The sequence below is a fragment of the Mobula hypostoma genome, chromosome 6, assembly GCF_963921235.1.
Source record: "Mobula hypostoma chromosome 6, sMobHyp1.1, whole genome shotgun sequence".
Lineage (NCBI taxonomy): Eukaryota > Metazoa > Chordata > Chondrichthyes > Myliobatiformes > Myliobatidae > Mobula > Mobula hypostoma.
Window position 1 is genome coordinate 163,612,102 of NC_086102.1, and position 22,521 is coordinate 163,634,622.

The window sequence follows — 22,521 nt, forward strand, 5'->3', positions numbered from 1 at the left end:
TGAGGCTCTGTAAGGCGCTGGTGAGATCTCACTTGGAGTACCGTGGGCAGTTTTGGTCTCCTTATTTAAGAAAGGATGTGCTGACGTTGGAGAGGGTACAGAGAAGATTCACTAGAATGATTCCAGGAATGAGAGGGTTAACATGTGAGGAACGTTTGTCCGCTCTTGGACTGTATTCCTTGGAGTTTAGAAGAATGAGGGGAGACCTCATAGAAACATTTCGAATGTTGAAAGGCATGGACAGAGTGGATGTGGCAAAGTTGTTTCCCATGATGGGGGAGTCTAGTACGAGAGGGCATGACTTAAGGATTGTAGGGCACCCATTCAGAACAGAAATGCGAAGAAATTTTTTTAGTCAGAGGGTGGTGAATCTATGGAATTTGTTGCCACGGGCAGCAGTGGAGGCCAAGTAATTGGGTGTATTTAAGGCAGAGATTGATAGGTATCTGAGTAGCCAGGGCATGAAAGGTTATGGTGAGAAGGTGGGGGAGTGGGACTAAATGGGAGAATGGATCAGCTCATGATAAAATGGCGGAGCAGACTCGATGGGCCAAATGGCCGACCTGCTCCTTTGCCTTATGGTCTTATGGCTCCCCTCTGAATTTGCAGTCTAGGTTTACTCCCTTTACCTTCATCTCTCCCAAGGCTGCACACAAGGCAGTGGGACTATTTACCCATAGCTGGGAATCTGGTTCACGAGCACCAAGGCTTGTCCAGCTTGGTGCTACGTGTGCAGGGGCCAGACCTCCTCCCCATCCTCTGTGATTAAGACTGAGTCCAAAAGTTCTGTTTTCGTGTGTTGCTGCAAAGAGGTACTACATGAGGTTTGCTGTTGGAGAGGCTATGTACTGGCAGGGAGAGACTTACACATTCATCTCTCCTTTTCATAAGCCAGAAGTGGAAGCTGAAAGTGAGAGTGACGAACACTACCCACTACCTAACACACCAGAGGCATCACAATAACCATTTTGACATGAGTATATTCCTAGAGATAAGAATAATGGTTAAGCAGAATTTGGTGTTATTTGGAATAAACAAGTACATGAGCTTGGGTTCATGGAGAATGGAAAATGAGAGTTGGCCAGGAAGAATTAATTCGCTACCCATAGAGCAAAGCATGGGTGAAGTTTACATGAATAAGTATACTGACACCGAGAGGCAGTGGCATGGACGACTTTGAAGTGGCTGTTCAGCTTGGGATCTAAGACCACAGGGTTGAAAACAATATGGATAGTGGCTAGGAAAGAATACAGTTTTGATGAGAACTCAGTGCATTATTTAAGCTCAGCAGAAATGGAAATTGGAAAATAATTGGAATAAAAGTAGTTAAAGGGTTAATAGATGCCACTGAAATTAAATTTTCTCTTCTAGCTCTATGATTAGAAACTTGATGCAATACTTTCAGGGAGTTCATTTGTGAATGGTAATAAGGATTAATATCTCTTTTGGGATTCAGGTTGACAGTATGTGGAAAGCGAATAATTGAAGGAAAGTTTTTGAAAAATGCTGGTAGTAAAAGATGGAGCCAGGCAAAGGTGGCCCCATTCAGCTAGACAAAGGAGGATAATAGTATGATTAATTGTCAAAGGTCAGTGAGAGATCAAGAATGATGAACCATAGACGTACAACATGTTTAGAGGAAGTAATTTGTTCTTAACTATGGGTTCTTTTTAGCGGGGTGGTTGGGGCAGAAATGTGACTGCATAGGTGGCAATAATGGATTTGGGTGGTGATATTTTCAAGAACTGTCAAAAGTAAGGAATGTTGGAGATGGTCTTCTGTGGTTTCAAGTTGCAGCCTTGAGTCTTTTTTTTCCAAAATGGAGAAGTGAAGAGGAAGGGCAAAAACCGAGGAGGGATTTAAAGCTCACTGAGTGTAGATATCAGTTTAAACAATACACCATACTTCAGTCATTCATCATCAGATCTGGCCGGTCCATATCAAGTCTCTGTCCAATCTGGCAAGGCTGCTCACTACTCTTGGGTGTTCTCAGAATGGAAAAAAATAAATTCTTTTCTTTTCTTCACTATCAGAAACCAGTTTCTCTTGCTTCCACACAAGTGTAGGAAGCTTCTGACCTCGATTACCACTATAATTGAGATTATACAGCTGTCTTTAATTGTATCCTTCCTTCCTTCCTGTTGTTTTTTTAAATTTCCATGAAGGTTCAGGTATCCGAGACAAACCCTTTTTTTTCTCCAATGTCTCATTCTGCATTCTTACCTTCAAGGCCAACTGGTCACCACCTAGCTTCTGTACTCAAAAGTTTTTGAACTGCTGATTTATGTCCTTGCAACTTTGCTAATAATTGATGAAAGCAGGTGAGAATTTTGATATGGGCTGAGGAGGAGGAGTGAATAAAGATGAGTGAAAGAGCATTAAGAAGAAAATAAGCATGTATGGATTGCATGTTACTATAATATGAAAGGCTGAAAGTGATGAAACCAGGAAGAACACAGTCAGCAGAATGCAATTGCAACACTGAATTTGCAGTTTTCTAAAAACTATTTGTAATGATCCTTTTGCAGATGAAAGAGCAATGTGTACTGAAGGAATGCAGAACAATTCACTGAATTTGAAATGCATTGGAACAGAAAATAGGTCCTTTATACAAATTTCTTTTTAGAGTTGATTAACTTCTGATGCATCTCCATTTTAGATTGTGATAGTGCTTCTATTCTCCCTAATTTAAAAATGCTGCATTCACAATTGTGGTATCAGTCTTTTTTATTTTCATCCTTTTTATCATGCCTGTCTTCATTGTCTGTTCTGTCTAGTTAAGTGCACTTACATTTATTAAAACATGTGCCGATCTCTTAATCTACTCTTAAGATCGATCTAACCCTTCCCTCTCTTCCCTCATGAGATCTCGGTGTTCTTGTACATCAGTCACTGAAAGCAAGTATGCAAGTACAGCAGTAGTGAAAAAAGCTAATGGCATGCTGGCCTTCATAACAAGTGGAATTGAGTGTAAGAGCAAAGAGGTCCTTCTGCAGCTGTACAGGGCCCTGGTGAGACCACACCTGGAGTACTGTGTGCAGTTTTGGTCTGCAAATTTGAGGAAGGACATTCTTGCTATTGAGGGAGTGCAGTGTAGGTTCGCAAGGTTAATTCATGGGATGGCGGGACTGTCATATGTTGAAAGATTGGAGTGACTGGGCTTGTATACTCTGGAATTTAGAAGGCTGAGAGGAGATCTTAATGAAACATATAAGATTATTAAGGGATTGGACACGCTGCAGGCAGGAAGCACGTTCCCGCTGATGGGTGAGTCCAGAACCAGAGGCCACAGTTTAAGAATTAGGGGTAGGCCATTTAGAACGGAGTTGAGGAAAAACTTTTTCACCCAGAGAGTGGTGGATATATGGAATATGGCTGTGGAGGGCAAGTCTCTGGATGCTTTCAAAAAAGAGATGGATAGAGCTCTTAAAGATAGCGGAATCAAAGGTTATGGGGATAAGGTAGGAACTGGATACTGATTGTGGATGATCAACCATGATCACAGTGAATGGCGGTGCTGGCTCGAAGGGCCGAATGGCCTACTCCTGCACCTATTGTCTATTGTCTCTCATATACTCCTCCATATTTCTTTCATCCATGAGCCCATCTAAGTCTCTTAAATGTTCCTAATGTATCTGCCTCTATTTCTCACGCTGCTAGTGTATTTCATGCACTTGAGACTCTCTATCTATTTTAAGAAAAACTATCTCCGACATACCCCCATGGTTTCCTCCAATCACCTTAAAATTAATGGCTTCTCGGATGAGTCATTGTTACTCTTGCAAAAAGATGCTGGCTGACCACTCTATCTTTGCCTCCTATCACCATGTAAACCTCTATCAAGTCACTTCTTCATCTTCCTTTGCTCCCTAGGAGGTGAACCCTAGCTTGCTCAATCTTTCCTCATAAGACATGTTCTCTAATCGAGTCTGGTCACCGAATTATAGGAACAAACATAGTACATAGAATAGTACAGCACAGTACAGGCCCTTCAGCCCACAATGTTGTGCCAACCCGCAAACCCTGCCTCCCATATAAGCCCCCACCTTAAATTCCTCCATATACCTGTCTAGTAGTCTCTTAAACTTCACTAGTGTATCTGCCTCCACCACTGACTCAGGCAGTGCATTCCACGCACCAACCACTCTCTGAGTTAAATAAAAAACCTCCTCTAATATCCCCCTTGAACTTCCCACCCCTTAGCTTAAAGCCATGTCCTCTTGTATTGAGCAGTGGTGCCCTGGGGAAGAGGCGCTGGCTAGCCACTCTTATCTATTCCTCTTATTATCTTGTACACCTCTATCATGTCTCCTCTCATCCTCCTTCTCTCCAAAGAGTAAAACCCTAGCTCCCTTAATCTCTGATCATAATGCATACTCTCTAAACAGGCAGCATCCTGGTAAATCTCCTCTGTACCCTTTCCAATGCTTCCACATCCTTTGTATGGTGAGGCGACCAGAACTGGACACAGTACTCCAGGTGTGGCCTAACCAGAGTTTTATAGAGCTGATCATTACATCGTGACTCTTAAACTCTATCCCTCGATTTATGAAAGCTAACACCCCATAAGCTTTCTTAACTACCCTATCCACCTGTGAGGCAACTTCCAGGGATCTGTGGACATGTACCCCCAGATCCCTCTGTTCCTCCACACTACCAAGTATCCTGCCATTTACTTTGTACTCTGCCTTGGAGTTTGTCCTTCCAAAGTGTACCACCTCACACTTCTCTGGGTTGAACTCCATCTGCCATTTCTCAGCCCATTTCTGCATCCTATCAATGTCTCTCTGCAATCTTTGACAATCCTCTACACTATCTACAACACCACCAACTTTTGTGTCGTCTGCAAACTTGCCAACCCACCCTTCTACCCCCATATCCAGGTCGTTAATAAAAATCACGAGAAGTAGAGGTCCCAGAACAGATCCTTGTGGGACACCACTAGTCACAATCCTCTAATCTGAATGTACTCCCTCCACCATGACCCTCTGCTTTCTGCAGGCAAGCCAATTCTGAATCCACCTGGCCAAACTTCCCTGGATCCCATGCCTTCTGACTTTCTGAATAAGCCTACCGTGTGGAACCTTGTCAAATGCCTTATTAAAATCCATATAGATCACATCCACTGCACTACCCTCATCTATATGCCTGGTCACCTCAAAGAATTCTATCAGGCTTGTTAGACATGATCTGCCCTTCACAAAGCCATACTGACTGTCCCTGATCAGACCATGGTTCTCTAAATGCCCAGAGATCCTATCTCTAAGAATCTTTTCCAACAACTTTCCCACCACAGACGTAAGGCTCACTGGTCTATAATTACCCGGACTATCCCTACTACCTGTCAACAAAATAGAGAGAGTACAGAGGAGATATACTAGAATGTTGCCTGGGTTTCATCTCCTAAGTTACAGAGAAAGGTTGAACAAGTTGGGTTTTTATTCTTTGGAGTGTGGAAGGTTGAGGGGGGACTTGATAGAGGCATTTAAAATTATGAGGGGGATAGATAGAGTTGACGTGGATAGGCTTTTTCCATTGAGAGTGGGGGAGATTCAAACAAGAGGACATGAGTTGAGAGTTAAAGGGCAAAGGTTTAAGGGTAGTATGAGGGGAACTTCTTTACTCAGAGAGTGGTAGCTGTGTTGAACGAGCTTTCAGCAGAAGTGGTTGAGGCAGGTTTGATGTTGTCATTTAAAGTTAAATTGGATAGATATGTGGGCAGGAAAGGAATGGAGGGTTATGGGCTGAGTGCAGGTCGGTGGGACTAGCTGAGAGCAGAGTTTGGCACGGACCAGAAGGGCCGAGATGGCCTTTTTCTGTGCTGTAATTGTTATATGGTTATATTTTTGTTATATGAGTCAACATCCTGGTAAATCTCTTCTGCGCATTCTCTAAAGCCTCCACATCCTTCCTATAATGAAGTGACCAGAAATGAACATAATGTTTCTAGTGTGGTCTAAACAGAGCTCTCCACTTTTATTGGCAAGCCAATTATGAATGCAAGCAGCTAAGTTTCTCTGGATCCTATGCCTCCTGACTTTTTAAATGAGCCTACCAAGGGGAACCTTGTTAAAGGCCTTACTAAAATGCATATACCCCACATCCCACTGCTCTACATAATTAATTTGTTATGTCACTTCCTTAAAGTCAGTCAGGCTCATAAGCATGACCTGCCACTCTCAAAGCCATGCTACTATCCCTAGTCAGACTATACTTCTCCAAATGCTTATAAATCCTGTATTTAAGAACTCTGTCCAATAATTTGCCCACCACTGATGTAAGACTCTCTGTAATTCTCAGGATTATTCCCATTACCTTTCTTGAACAAAGGAATAGCATATGACATTCTCCAATCTTTTGGTAACACTCCTGTGAGGACATAAAGATCATTATCAAAGGTGCAATAATCACTTCCCTCACTTCCTGTACTAATCTGAGGTATATCCTACCTGACCCCAGAGACTTGTACTAAAGTTTTCCACAATTTCCAGTCTCACATTCATCAAGGTCCCTCTTACTGGTGAATACTGAAGCAAAAGTATTCATTAAGGGCCTCCTCTATGTCTGACTCCAGGCACGTTTCCTTTTTTTAAAATCTCTGCTTGATTCTACTCTTACTCTAGTCAGCATCCTGTTCTTCACTTATCTGTAGAATACCTTGGAATTTTCCTTAATCCGAAGTCTGCCTACTAATGTGCTCCTCAGTGTATCTGTTGCTATTGTGATGTCTGTGGAATACTCCTAAAAAGAGAGATTATTCCCTTCCTATTTCTGACACCATCCACCCACAATGACTTGGTAGACAATACATCCATAATGTCCTCTCTGCAACTATATCATCCCTGATTAGCATTACCCCCCCACAATCTTTTCCCACCCTTCTTTGTCCCTTTTGAGACATCTAAACCCTGAAACATCCAGCAGCCGTTCCTGCCTATGTGACAGCCAAATCTCAATAATGGTCGCAACATTATAGTCCATGCTCTTAAGTTCATCACCCTTGTTAATACTTTTCGCATTTTAACCATCCAACTGACTGTATTAATGCTACGTTCACTGCTTATCCTTCATAGTCTCTCCACACGCTGCATTAGCCTTTACATCAACTACTTCATCCTCTGACTTATCTCATCTCCAGCCAGTCTAGTTTTAAACCCTTCCCAGCAACTCTAACAAAGTTCCTCTTAGCAAGGACCTTTATCCTCGAGTTTAGGTATAGCCAGCTCCTTTTTATAGGTCATATCTTCTCCAGAAGACATTCCAATGATCCACAAATCTGAAACCCTGCTCCCTCTTCAGTTACACATTCATCTGCTCTACCATCCTCCTCTTGTCTTCACTGGCATATGGCACAGGCAGAAATCCAGAGATTACTACCCTTGAGGTCCTTTTTCTTTTAGCTTCCTACCAAGCTCTCTATTTTTGTTCTTCAGGATCTCATCCCTTTTCCTAGTTATGTTGTTGGTATCAATATGGACTTGATCTGAGACATCTTTAACCCTTCTGCCTGTGAGGCAACATACCATTTGGGAGTCTTTCATGTCCAGAGAATCTTCTGTCCCCCTAACTGTTGAACTCCCTATCATCACCACTCTTCTCCTCTTCAATCCTCTCTTTCCCTTCTGAACCAGAGTCAAGACTCCATCCCAGAGGCCTGATTGCTGCGACTTTCCCCTGTTCTATTTTTATTTAACAAAGCATAGTGTAGGAATTGCCTGGATTGGTTTCTCATTCAGTATCACCTTATTACCAGTATATGATTGTGGTTTGGTGCCAAGCGTAAAACACAGGACAAAACCATAACATTTAACACAACAGCAACTAACAATTTACAAGGCAGTAGTGCAAACAGCCTTGAGCAATCAACAATTAGCAGAATGGTTACATGCACAAACATCAATAATCAAACTTAAATAAATGTGAACACATGAACACTCAATAATCAACAGAATAAAGAGAGCAGGACAGAACACTTAACAGATGTTGTGCAGGGACAGTTAGAGTATTACACCTAAGTGAGGTTTGTTTAGAAGCTGGGAGTTACAGGAAAGAAGCCTTGGAGATTATGTGTAGTCCTGATGGTGGTGGACTTGTCGTGGCTCCCTGATGGCAGTTTGGTGAATAGATGACTGCTGGGGTGGGTGAAGTGAGCAGTAATTTTTTTTTCCAGCTCTTTTCATCACTGTGGTGATGAGCAGCTCTTTTAATGTTGGTAGCTGACAGCCAATGATCTTCTCCACGACTCACTGCAGCTTGGAGGAAGTGGCAGGAAACCAAACAGTGAGAGAGGAGATCACAACAGTCTCAATAATGACAGAGTAAAATTCCTCAGGATACACACTAACGTTAAGTTTCCTAAACTGGCTGGGCTTTCCTAGTGATGAGCGTAACATGTTTGTCCCACTTCATTGTGATGGTAGTCCCCAGGAATTTGATTGACTTGACAACAGACAGCCTGACCACTAATTTCCAATAGGGGGCAGATACGGGGTTGTCAGTAGAAATCAGCCCTCATTTCCACCGTCTTGATTGCATTCAGCTCCAATTTGTTACGAGCACACCATGCTGTAAGATGGTTTACCTCTGTTTAATAGCAGGTCACATCATTATTAGAGATGAGACCAGCTGCAGCTATGTCATCTGCAAACTTTAGCATTTTAATGGATTTGTCTTTGGAGGTACAGTCATTTATATAAAGTGAGAACAGGAGGGGTGAAAGAAGACAACCCTGGAAGAACCTGAGGTTATAGACATTGGATTGGACAAGTAGGAGCCTAGCCTTACATAATGCTTCCTTTCTGTTTGGAAGTTCGTATTCCACTGACAGATACTGTAGGGTACAGCTAGCTGGGTTAGCTTGCTATGGAGCAACTCCAGAACAAAAGTTATAGAATGTAATGAAGGTGCAAGTTAACTGCATCCTCAACTGAGCGATTTGCTCTATAAACAAACTGTACTGGAAGAGGATCGATAATGGACTTGAGTTAGGCCAACATCAGACATTCAAAGATTTTTGTAATTATGAAGACAGAGCAACTGGCTTATAATCATTAAATGAGTGATCTTGCCTTTGTTGGGAACTGGAAGGATTGTAGCAACTTTGAAGTAGTCTGGAATCCTGCATAATTGCACGGAGGTGCTAATTATCTCAGTGAAGAGGGGTACTAGCTGATTCATACAGTCCTTTAGAGTACCAAGTGAGACACCATCAGGGCCTGTAGCTTTCCTAATGTTCTGTTTTCCAAATAGTTGGCAAATGTCTTGATTGACAAAGTATGGGGTGAGATGGAGGGGAGGAGGATGAAGAAAGGCTGGGTTGAAGGTGGGGGAGATGGTGTGACACTGGATTGGTTGTTAAAGGGAAGAGGGTAGGGGCTCAGTTTTTCAGGATCAGAGATGGTCAGAGGAGATGGATGTTGATTGCCCTTATCAAGCCAGCAATAAAACTGATGGAGCTGATTGGCCAAGGTAGGGGAGTGGGAGACTTGGAAGTACTTCTGTAGAAGTTGGTAAGACGCTGCAGGGAACTCCAGACTGCCCGGCTATTGTTGTTGAAGTGTCTGTCTGGCTATCCTTATAAGAGACTTGCTGCTTTCAGAGCTTTATTAAACTGTCATTTTGCAGAGCTATGTTCCTTTGTTTCCAGACCGATAGGCATGGTCTTTTGCGATCTGAGTGTTCTCAGCTCTTTGGTGAACCGCAGCTTTTTGTTGTTGTTGTACCTCAAAGATAACTTTAGAAAGACACATCCTCACACCAACCTTCCATGACCTTCCAATGGTCTAAGAAGTCTCTGAGCCTTCCAACAGCCTCAGGAGTCCATCGCCATTTGATGGTCCTGGATGGTTTGGACTGTTCCACTTTTTGTTTATATCTGGGAATAAGCTTGATCATGGCATGGTCAGAGTTGCCAAGGGGTGCCTGGGGAAAATGTAGAATTCGCCTTTAATGTTGGTATAGAAGTGGTCCAAAGTTCTGTCTTCATGTGTGGGGCAGCTAATCATCTGGTGGTATTTGTGCAGACCATGTTTCATATCACAATGTTTAAAATCCCCCAAAATGAAGATGACAGTATTGGGAAATTTATTTTCCAAATCATAAATGTTATTAGCCAACAACCATTGTAGATTGAGCATTTGCGTGAGGGGGAATGTAAGTCTCATACAGAATTAAGAGTGAAATTCCCTGGGTAGATAGAATGGTTTACAGTCAATGAAAAGAGCCTTTAAGTCAGCAGAGGAAACAAAGAATGAGGGACATTCTTTAATAACTATCTGTTATTCATAAACATGCAAAAGCCATCACCATGTGACTTGCCACATAGTGCACTATTATGATCTGCTCCAAATAGCTGTTATGTCTTGTTATTTGAACAAAGTTGCTATGTCCAAGTTAAGCCACCCTTCAACAAAACAAAAGGCAGAAATATGGGCATAATCCTTGTTCGTCCTGATAAGTAACACTAGCTCGTCCATCTTATTTGCAAGAGAGCGGACATTTGAAAGGCAGATTGCCGGGACAGCCGTATAGAAGCCTCTGCATCTCCAGTGTACCAGAGCTCCTACTCATTTACCTCTATACCCCCTAAAGATGCACATTTTCCAGCCAGCATCATTGCTCTCAGTCAGAAGAAGCTGTAGTGGTAAATGCACTGTATCACAGATAAACACAGGAAATAAATCTGAAGGCACTGAATCTCATATATTCAAGAGCATTTCACGAGTGAAAGATCCTTTTTTCTGACTGAAAACACATTTAACTGAAACAGGATGGGAGCACCTAAAACTGTGGCAGCCAGCTTTGGCACCACTGGAAGCAGAAGTTACCACTTCTATTATGTGCTACTACTTTGAACTCTCCCAAGGATTTACTTTTGGTTTCTTTTTGCTTAAAAGCATGCTAACCCTCAGCAGCATCTTCCAGCGATGCTTCAGGTTTCACATGTACACTGATCCCACCTCCATCTCACGGCTGTCACTCTGGATCACTTAGTTTAATGTCTCACATTTGTCATGTTGATTATCTGCTTGTGTTGAGTAAGTAGATATTTATTAAAACTAACTATAGGAAGACTGAAGTTATTGTCTTTGGTCCTTGTCAGAAATATAACTCCCTGGCCTTCACTCCTATTCCAGGAAATCATATAAAGCTAAGTTGGACTGCTTGTGTTTTTGTTTTGTCGATTGTTTTACTTGCATGTTTGCTTCATGAAGAGACTACTTCCACTAATGTCACAGTTAATTACTGGCAACTTGTGTTCTGCTGGAGCCATCATCCATATCTTTAGGTTGAGAATAGCCTATTAGAAAGCTCGTCTGGCCAAATGCACATCTTCTACCCTGTATAAAATCGTGTTTATTCAAACCTTTGCAGCTTGGATTGGGGCTTACAAAGAGGCTCATTTAACAATCGTGCCTGTGCATGCCAATCTATGTTTGGACAGCTCATCAGTTTTAAGTTCTTCATCTTTTGTGTTGACCCATTCTATGTTCATGTTTTTGTCTCAAACTCACACAATTACTTCCAGCTTTGCAAGCTACCTAGATAACTGATCCTCTGATTTTGTACCCTTGGGCATGTTTAATTTTACTTGCTGCACAGCTGATGGCCTCAGGTGTCTTAGACTGATGCTGTATAATTTTATTTTTAAAGTGTATTCCATGTTTCTTTTCAACTTGCACCCTCCTCCCACCTCTCTGAATTTCCTGTTTTCCCTCTTGCAAATTTTGATCTGATTAAAATAATTTTTGAAAAATTAGAATATCATGTGTTGTAAGAATTTTTAGGTGTGCATTGGGAAAATCACTAATCTTTAAGGAAAATTTGAATACATTTGACAAGGAGTGGTGGGACTGCTCAAATGTAATAGTACTTGGCATCAACTAAAATGTCAATTAGTACCTCTTTGTATGTTCACTTTGATCCAGTCATGTGGAACAAATATTTTGGTGCATATTATGCTGAATTCGATAAACTGAATTAACTTAATTATATTTGTAGGATATAAATGCATTGGAAGAATTCAGGGAAAAGAATCAAAGACTTCAAAAGATCTGGGTTGGAAGACTGGTACTCTATTCATCCACTCTGTACATCATAGCCTTTATATTTGTGTACTTGTGGTGTTTTCCGGAAGAATGGACCGCACGGCTAACCTTGGCACTTCCAGGATTTTTATTTCCTTTATTGTAAGTAATTACTATTGTCATTTCAAATAATTTGAGGGTAGGCATCTCGATTGCATCTTTTTTATTGGTGCAACTTAAAATGATTTATAGTTAAAAATGTTGTATTATACTAATACTCAAGCTCATAAATAAATACCTGATAATTAAAGAGCTCATTGCATGAATGAAAGGATAGTTAAAGAATATATCAGGTTTAAGTAAATTGTAATGTTACTGTTTGCATCTAGGTAAAATCATTACATTCTTCTTGTTCTCTCTTAAATTATTGTTGCCCAGTAATAATCATTTAAGATGGCTACCAGCCAAGATTCTTTATTACAGCTAATATAATTTACTAAAAAGTTTATCGTGGTTCCTGTATTGTTGCTTTTCATCTCTTGTATTTACATGTTGTACACATTTGCAAATGTTTATGTAATTCAATTAATTTTGAACTAACTGGTTTTTCTGAACATGGTTTGCCAAATTAGTTTGTGTTTGGTCAGAGGAATTTGGCTCCAGATGTCATAATCACCTTTATACAAATAGGGATAAGAAAAAGCAAAGTATTACTGCCTTTCAAGGCAGGGTTTACTGGATGAGCTGCCAAGGAGGGCTAATAAAACTAAATTGTGGGGATTGGTGAATTTTTTCAATTAGCTGTTTTTTTCATGGTGGGGGGAAGGAAAGATTATTGCTGAAGGCGAACCATAATGGCCAAATTGCTGTATGAGCTGCTTTGGGCCCACTCTTCAGTTGCCTCATCATAAACTTTCCTCTGTCAGTTTTCTGTTGATTAATATTTGGTTCTGTCTTTAGTTCTACAAGGATTGAAGCTGGAACTGAACAATATTTCAGGCCTGACCTGATGTGTGGAGCAAAACTTAATGCACACAGCAAGCAATGATAATCTCAATCACCTCTTTAATATTTATAATTGTCATCATCCTGGTGATGTCCGTCAATGAATTTAACAATCAGCTGCATCAATATTATGTTGCAAACGCAGGACTTGACTCTGTTATGCAGGAAGTGACTAATTTCCTTACTGTCCAGAACCCTTTTATCTGCAAGATAGAAGGCACTTATGTAGTGAAATACTCTAACACGGGGAAATCTGCAGATGATGGAAATCCAAGCAACACACACTAAATGCCGGTGGAATGCAGCAGGCCAGGCAGCATCTATAGGAAGTAGTACAGTTGATGTTGCGGGCTGAGACCCTTCGTTAGGACTAACTGAAAGAAGAGATAGTAAGAGATTTGGAAGTGGGAGAGGGAGGAGGAGATCTGAAATGATAGGAGAAGACAGGAGGGGGAGGGATGGAGCTAAGAGCTGGAAAGTTGATTGGCAAAAGGGATACAGAGCTGGAGAAGGGAGAGGATCATGGGACGGGAGGTCTGGGGAGAAAAAAGGGGGAGGGGAGCACTAGAGGAAGATGGACAGGCAAGGAGTTATTGTGAGAGGGACAGAGGGGGGGAAAAAGAAGAAAATAAATAAGGGATGGAGTAAGAAGGGGAGGTGGGGCATTAGCAGAATTTAGAGAAATCAATGTTCATGCCATCAGGTTGGAGGCTACTTAGATAGAATATAAGGTATTGTTCCTCCAACCTGAGTGTGGCTTCATGTTGACAGTAGAGGAGGCCGTGGATGGACATATTAGAATGGGAATGGGACGTGGAATTAAAATGTGTGGCCGCTGGAAGATCCTGCTTTCTCTGGCGGACAGAGCGTAGGTGTTCAGCAAAACGTTCTCCCATCCTGCGTTGGGTCTCACCAATATATAGAAGGCCGTGTTGGATGCAGTATATCACACCAGCCGACTCAAAGGTGAAGTGTCGCCTCACCTGGAAAGACTGTCTGGGACTGTCAGGACTGCCTTAATGGTGGTGAGGGAGGAAGTGTAAGGGCAGGTGTAGCACTTGTTCCGCTTACAAGGATAAGTGCTGGGAGGGAGATCGGTGGGAAGGGATGGGGTGGGGGGAAACAAATGGACAAGGGAGTTGCGTAGGGAACGATCCCTGCGGAAAGCAGAAAGGGGGAGGGGGAGGGAAAGATGTGCTTGATGGTGGGATCCCGTTGGAAGTGGTGGAAGTTACGGAGATTTATATGTTGGACCTGGAGGCTGGTGGGGTGGTAGGTGAGGACAAGGGGAACCCTATCCCTAGTGGGGTGGCGGGAGGGTGGGGTGAAAGCAGATGTGCACGAAATGGGAGAGGTGAGTTTGAAATACTGTCTGGAATTTGATTCTAATAATACTTAGTTTGATACCATTTCAGGCAATATTATTAGTGCCCCATCTACCACTTTAACTATTCATTCTCTCCATTATTAGGGATACATTGCATTGCCCATTACTTACAAATGCAGCAACTTTTCAAAAAAAAATTGACCATTTCCCAATTAGTGAACTCTTTTAATTAGAAAAAGTAAAGATGGCAAATACATAGAAGCACAACCAGTGCCAAGTTTTCATCTAAATCAGACCATTATGATTTGAGTTTTTTTTTCATTGTGACTGGGCAAGCTCCTGGAATAACACTTACTGGCATGTTTTCATTGTACAGAGTGGTTCAGGGTCACCTCAGCATCACCTCTTTAAGAGTAATCAGTGATGAGGAATGCATTTTTGACTTCCTCATTTATTCTCATATGTTATAAATAGATCAAAATTCAAGCACCAGTGATTTAGTTTTGATTGTACAGACTATTTCACTTAAATTAATGGACCCTTTTTTAGTAGCAGGCTTCTATTTCTAATCCAAGTAAATTTAACATTTTCCTTAAATCGCCCTGGGTTGCAGAAAGGCGTGGTTTTCATTTGATTTGCAAGATTCTTTTGAAAAACAACTATCATGGCTGTTTAGCAATTTAGTATTGAGGTTTATTATATACCAGAATAGTCAATGTACTGGATGGTAACCAAAATTCTCTTACAACTCTTCATTAGCCTTCAAGCTGTGGCAATTTACTATTATTTCTTCTCTATTATTCAGTCTGCGATTATATAGATTTCCTACTGGTATTGCTTGCCACTAGTTACATTTGGTTGGAGTATGAATAGATACTTCTCACCATTAATTGGTAGCTGTGAATCAAACTATAGCTTGTATGAGTAAATGATCACATTAATGATGCATTTCTTGACCTCTGAATAATTCCTTTTTCTGTTCTGAATGAAGTTACTTAGGTTGAAGATGACCTAGGTAGAAATGCTAACTTGCCTTGTCTACCTTTCTGGTTTAAAAATTTTGATCTATTTCCATGTCTGCGTCAAACACTGAGGTATATAGTACTCGGAGTAACACGTGGATTGCACCTTCAGTTTTTAAGCAGGCCTTATTTGTTTGGAAAAACTTCTGTTTTGGAAAAATATAAATGATTGGGTAATTATGACATCTACTAAATCTTTCACCCTCAGACATTTACTCTTATGGGCATACTGTTAAGGAATAGGCTTATTTAACCAATGAGTTTGGCAAACATTACCATAGTTGGTATTGTAATTTCAATGCCCCATTCATGCCCATCCCCACTAACTTTTCAACTCTTTGCCTGTCAAGAGTCTAACTACCTTAAAAATACTTCAGACTCTAATTCTATCACCCTTTGAAAAATAGTACCCTAAAGTCTAAGACATTTGGAGGGGAAAAAAAGATACTTGTTCTTTCTTAAACAAGATGGCCCCTTCTTTGAGCTGCTTCTGATTCATTAAGGATTTTAAACTAGGAACATTAATTACACCATATTTGGAGTACTATGTTAATGTCCTATGCTGCTAACATTCCTACTTTTTACTCATTTCCTTATGCAACAAATACTAATTACTTATTAACCTGTTGAAAATAATCCTTCATGCCGTCCAGATCCCTCTATATCTCACAGCTCTGTAAACTCTCATCATTTTGATATTTTTGTTTCTTTCTGCCAAATTGGGCAATTTTACATTTTTCCCACTTTGTTTCAAGTTTATCCACTTATTTAATCAACCTTTGTTGGCCTCTTTGTATACTTTTCGTACCTTCGTGTCATCAGCAAATGTAGTAACCGTAACTGAAGACCTGTGCTAATGAACTGGCTAGAGTGGTTACAGGCACTTCATCCTCTGCTTTGGCATTTTGGTGTACCCAACTGGTTGAAGCAGGCATCAATCAAATGCTGTCCAAAACGAAGTAGTAAACCTTTCTCAATGCCTATTGTCCAGTGGCATTTACATCCACTGTGATGAAGTACTCTGAGAGGTTGCTTATGAAACATATCGTAGGAGGATGAACAACCATAAATCATTGTCCAGTGACATAGGTAGGACAAGTGATGAGGTTCTGCACAGAGTTCCAGGGAGTTAGGTGCTAAGTTAAAGGACAGGGCCTCCAGGGTTGTGATCTCAGGATTGTTACTGGTGCCATGTGATAGTGAGGCCAGAACTGGGAAGATTATACAGTTTAATATGTGACCAAAGAGTTGGTATACGAGGGAGGGCATAAGATTTTTGGACCATTGGACTCTCTTCCAGGGAAGGTGGGACCTGTGTAGAAGGGACAGTTTGTACCTGAACTGGAGGAGGATAAATATCCTAGTGGGAAGGTTTGTTGATGCTGTTTGGCGGGGTTTAAACTCGAGTTGCAAGGGATGGGAACCAGAGTGCCGGAGCAGTTAGTGGAGAGGTTGTGGAGGCAGATGTTCGTAAGACCGCAGACAGAGTTGGGAATCAAAAGGTTGAGCATAGTGTGACTAGTGGCCTGAGCTGTGCATATTTCAATGCAAGAGTATCGTAGGAAAGGTGGATAATACTGCTGAAGGTGAGGTAGCTGGTTTACAAAATGTGTAGTGAGGAGAGGCTGTTGATTAGGCAAAATTTCAGTCATCAGGAAAAGTTGCAATGTAAAAGTCGGACAAAATTGAAAAGGGTGAATACAGGGTTGAAGGTATTATATTTGAATGAGCGCAGTATATGGAATAAGGTAGATGAACTTGCAGCACAGATTGGCATGTATGATATTGTAGGCATCACTGAATCATGTTAGAAAGAAGATTATAGCTGGGAGCTTAATGTCCAAGGACACACATTGTATCAAAAGGACAGACAAGACCGAGGAGTGGCATTGGTTTAAAAAAAAGAAATCAAATCACTAGAAAGAGGTAACATATGGTTGGAAGGTGTTGAATCATTGTGGATAGAGCTAAGGAGCTGCAAGGGTAAAAAGACCGTGATGGGAGTTGTATACAGACCCCCAAACAGTAGTAAGGATGGCATCTACAAATTACAATAGGAATAGAAAATACATGCCAAAGGCAATATTACAAGTCATGGGGGATCTCATATGCAGGTAGATTGGGAAAATCAGCTTTGTGCTGGATTCCAGGAGGAATTTCTAGAATGCCCACAAGATGGCTTTTTAAAACAGCTTCTAGTTGAGCCCATAAGAGGATCAGCTATTCTGGATTGAGTATTGTGCACTGAATTAGAATTGATTAGCAAACTTAAGGTAAAAGAACCCTTGGGGGTGGGGGGGGGTAGTGATCATAATATGATCAAATTCACCATGAGATTTGAGGAGAAGCTGAATTTACATGTATCAGTATTACAGTGAGTAAAGGGAATTACAGAGGCATGAGAGGGGAGTTGGCTGGAACTGCTTGGAAAAGAAAACTGGTAGGGATGACAGTAGAACAGCAATGGCTGCAATTTCTGGAAGCAATTCAGAAAGCACATGATATATACATCCCAAAGAGGAATATGTATTCTAAAGATAAGATGACACAACCGTGGCTATCAAGAGAAGTCAAGATCAACATAGAAGCCAAAGACAAGGCATATAAAAGAACAAAAATTAATGGTAATTTAGAGGATTGGGAAGCCTTCGTAAAAAAAAACAACAGAAGGCAACTAAAAAAAGTCACTAAAAAGGTAAGGATGGAATATGAAAGAAAGCTAGAATAATAAAGAAAAAATCAAATGTTTCATCAGATATATAGTGTAAGAGAGGTGAGAGTGGATGTTGGACTGCTGGAAAATGATGCTGGAGAAGTAGTAATGGGGGACAAAGAGTTGATGGACAGACTGAATATGTATTTTGCATCAGTCTTCTCTTTAATAGGTTCAATAGGTACATTTAATGTCAGAAAAATGTATACAATATACATCTTGAAATGCATTTTATTTGCAAACATTCATGAAGAGTCCCCCAATGAATGAATGACAGTTAAACATTAGAACCCCAAAGCACCCCGTCCCATACACTCTGGAAGACACTAACAGTATGGTAGAAGTTCCAGGTGTCAGTGGTCATGAAGTGCATGAAGTTATCATTACTAGAGAGTTGGTTCTTGGGAAACTGAAAAGTTTGTAGGTAGTTAAGTTACCTGGACCAGACGGTTTACATCCCAGGATTCTGAAAGTGGTGGCTGAAGAGATTGTGGAGGCAGAAGTAATGATCTTTCAAGAACCAGTAGATTCTAGAATGGTTTTGTAAGATTGGAAAATTGCAAATGTCACTCCACTCTTCCAGAAGGGAGAGTGGCAGAAGCAAGGAAACTATAGTCCAGTTAGTCTGACCTCTAGTTGGAAAGATGTTGGAGTTCATTATTAAAGATGTGGTCTCAGGGTACTTGGAAGCATACGCTAAAATAGGCTGTAGTCAGCATGGTTTCCTCAAGGGAAAATGTTGCCTGACAAATCTGTTGGAATTTTTTGAAGAAATAACAAGCAGAATAGACAAAGGCAAATCAGTTGATGTTGTGTACATAGATTTTCAGAAGGCCTTTGACAAGGTGCCACACATGAGGCTGCTGAACAAGTGATGAGCCCATGGTATTACAGGAAAAATTCTAGCATGGATAAAGCAGTGGCTGATTGGCAGGAGACAGCGGATGGGAATAAAGGGAGCCTTTTCTGGTTGGCTGCCAGTGACAATGGTGTTCCACAGGGGTCTGTGTTGGGACTGATTCCTTTTATGTTATATATCAGTGATGTGGATGATGCAAGTGATAGTTTTGTTGCTAAGTTTGTAGATGATATGAAGATAGGTGGAGGGGCAGGTAGTTTTGAGGAAGAGAAGAGACAGATTAGGAGACTGGGCAAAGATGTGGCAGGTGGAATACAGTGTCGGGATGTTTATGGTCATGCATTTTGGTTGAAAAAATGAAAGGGTTGACTATTTTCTAAATGGAAAGAAATACAAAAAACTGAGGGGCAAAGGGACTTGGGAGTCCTTGTGCAGGATTTCCTAAAGGTTAATCTGCAGGTTGAGTCTATGGTGAGGAAAGTAAATACAGTGTAAGCATTCATTTCAAGAGGACTAGAATATAAAATCAAGAATGAAATGTTGAGATTTTATGAAGCACTGGTGAGGTCTTAAACTTGAGTATTGTGAGCAGTTTTGGGCCCCTTATCTTGGAAGGGATGTGCTAAAACTGGAGAGGGCTCCAAGGAGGTTCACAAAAATGATTCCAAGATTGATTGGCTTGTCAAATGAAGAGTGTTTGATGCCTCTGGGCCTGTATTCCCCAGAATTCAGAAGAATGAGGAGTGACCTATCGGATGGTGAAAGGCCCTGACAGAGTGGATGTGGAGAAGATGTTTCCTATGGTGGGAGAGTCTGAGACCAGAGGACACAGTCTCAGAATAGAGGGACGTTCTTTTAGAGATAGAGGAACTTCTTAAGCCAAAGAGTGGTGTATCTGGAATTCTTTGCCACATGCAGCAGTGGAGGCCAAGTCTTTATGTATATTTGGGGTCGAGATTGATAAATTCTTGATTGGTCAGGGCATGAAGGGACACGGGGAGAAGGCAGGATATTGGGGCTGAGAGGTAAGTTGAATCAGGCATGATGAAATGGCAGAGCAGACTTGGCAGTCCAAATGGCCTATTTCTGGTCCTATATCTTCTGGTCTTTTATCAACTCTTGCCTGAAGAGTGTCCTCGATCTCCTTAAATTGGACTACCATCACAAAAGGTCAACAGTAGACGCCGTTCCATTGGCTCTTCACTCAGCTCTGGAACAACTGGACAATGAGCATGCATTTGTCAATGCTTTTTATTGATGATAGCCCAGCATTCAACATTGTCAACCCCTAGAAATTAACCAATAAGCTCTAAGACCTGGGCCTCAGATTCTCCTTGTGTAAATGGATAATCAGTTTCCTCACTAACTAGCAGACCCAATTTAGTATGGATTGGCAACAACATTTCCTGACACTGAATACATTTACATGGAGCACTGCGCACTGCCATCAGAAAGCAGCAATCAATGATACCCACCATCCAGGCAGGAGGTACAGTGGCCTTGGGTCCCACACCCAGGTTCAGGAACACTTATTATCCTACAACCATCAGGCTCCTAAAGCGATGTGGATAACTTCATTTACCGCTGCTCTGTACTGCTTTTACAATTTATAGACTCGTTTTCAAGGACTGTTTGTCTTTTGCACATTGGTGTTTGTCAGTCTTTGTCTGCTTATGTAGTTTTTGTAAAATTCTGTGTTGTATTGTTTTCCTGTAAATGCTTGCAAGAAAATGAATCTCAAAGTAGTACATGGTAGCATATATGTACTTGCTAATAAATTTACATTGAACTTTGAACTTGGACTTGTAGCTAATGTATTCTGTTCCAGAATATTCTGCCTATTTGAATAATTATGTTGTATCCCAGTGAGTTTTAGAATCCTTTCATTTAAATTTTGTGTTTTATGGCTGATCTTTACCTCCCATTTGTATGCATATCTCACACAACTTTCTTTTGGTAGGGTCTGGTTAATAAGAAAAATTTTGATTTGGTCATTTTGTAGAAGAACTGAAAAGAACAGTAAGTTTTTTTTGCATCTCAGTATATGCAGTGCTTTAAAATAAAATTTTTAGTAGAAGATTAGCAATGAATGCTATGATTAACTCTTAACATTTCACTACAGGTGAAGCTCTAGAAGACTTAAAAATACAAAAGAAAAAAATAGTAAGTAATACTAAAATTAATCTTATACGCTTGAATCTTCCTTTTTAATAGGGGCATTTAATATCAGGGAAATGTATACAATATACATCCTGAAATTCTTTTTCTTTGCAAACATCCATGAAAATGGTAGAGTCCCAAAGTCTCTTTCCCCCCCCCCAGCTCCCCCCCTCACACACACAAGCAGCAGCAAGGCAGTGACCATCCCCCCACACCCACCAGCAAAAAAAGCATCAGTGCCCTCCACCAAGCACTCAAGCATGCAGCAAGCATCAATAAAGGCACAGCCTTGCAGTACCCAAAAACTACTCGGTCAGCCGGTAATTCGACATACCACAAGCTCTCTCACTCCCTAATAAGGGGAAAAAGTGGTGTCCCCATTTCACAGTGAGAGGGGAGACGTAACAAACAACACGCTAATTTAAGATGTTGAAAGTCTGTTGCGTCGCTTTTTCTAAGCTCTACGCCCAGAGATTCAGCACCATAAAGGTGCAGCTTTCCGGACACACAACCCCGGCAGCTAACCAGCTGCTCCTAGAATCAGCATATCTCCAGAGCCACAAAAATCCAGAATCCTGAAGGCGCATTCACCTTCCAGGTCATGTCCTTGGGATATCAAAAAGCAGCTGGTTGTGAGGCCCTGAGAGCGGGTCCCATTCCCGCAAAGAACTGAACTCAGAGTGTAAGTCCAGGTCAGGGTCTTCAGAAGAAGCTTGAAACTATGTCATGAAGAGATACTTAATATCCAGGTTGCCAACTTGGAGTGATTATATTTAGAGAGCCTCCGGATGATTTGTTAGCCAGTTATGGTAAATTTCCTTGTTAATGTCCATTAACAGGACATGAACTGTAACCCAAATAACATTTTGGCACATTTGTATAAAGAAAATTTTACTGGTTCTTGACTGCTTTAAAAATGCTTGCCGGATTTAAACAGGAATAGTGCTGCTAATAGGTTGATAATTGATATGTGCACATTAGGATATCTTCAGGATATCTTGCCATGAACAAAGAAAACAAATTAATTTAACAGTACAGTAAGATAAGTGGGGAGAAAAGTAGAGTTCATGAAACTTGTCATTTTTATACAAAGCAAATAAATAGTGCAAGACTAAGATTTTATGAATGTATATTTTGCCGTAATATTAATCTTTCATTTGAATTAGAATTTTGAGGGTATCATAATCAAAAGTAAATGACCATAGGAAGAAAATGCTGGGATGAAATTGATAGTTTAGTACATTGGATTAATCTTTTGGTAGTCTTATAGTGGATTAGTGTTAGTTAAGTGACATATGCACTTGTGGTTCCACTTGTCACATTTGTAATTTCAGTTTATTTGTGTAAAAAAAAAGAATGTCGTCATACAAAACATGAAGTTCTGCAGATGCTGGAAATCTTCAGCAATA

The 22,521-nt window shown here is 40.9% G+C and overlaps 1 protein-coding gene across 3 annotated transcripts in view; it reads left to right on the plus strand.

Moving 5' to 3' along the window:
• LOC134348551 (endoplasmic reticulum junction formation protein lunapark-A-like) overlaps positions 1-22,521 on the plus strand; it is an 89,297-nt gene that overhangs the window by 26,183 nt on the left and 40,593 nt on the right. For all 3 annotated transcript variants that reach the window (XM_063052106.1, XM_063052108.1, XM_063052107.1), the window contains exons 5-7: positions 12,001-12,188; positions 20,913-20,971; positions 21,075-21,115. In XM_063052106.1, the coding sequence (XP_062908176.1) occupies positions 12,001-12,188; positions 20,913-20,971; positions 21,075-21,115 (288 nt within the window). The remainder of the gene's footprint in view (positions 1-12,000; positions 12,189-20,912; positions 20,972-21,074; positions 21,116-22,521) is intronic.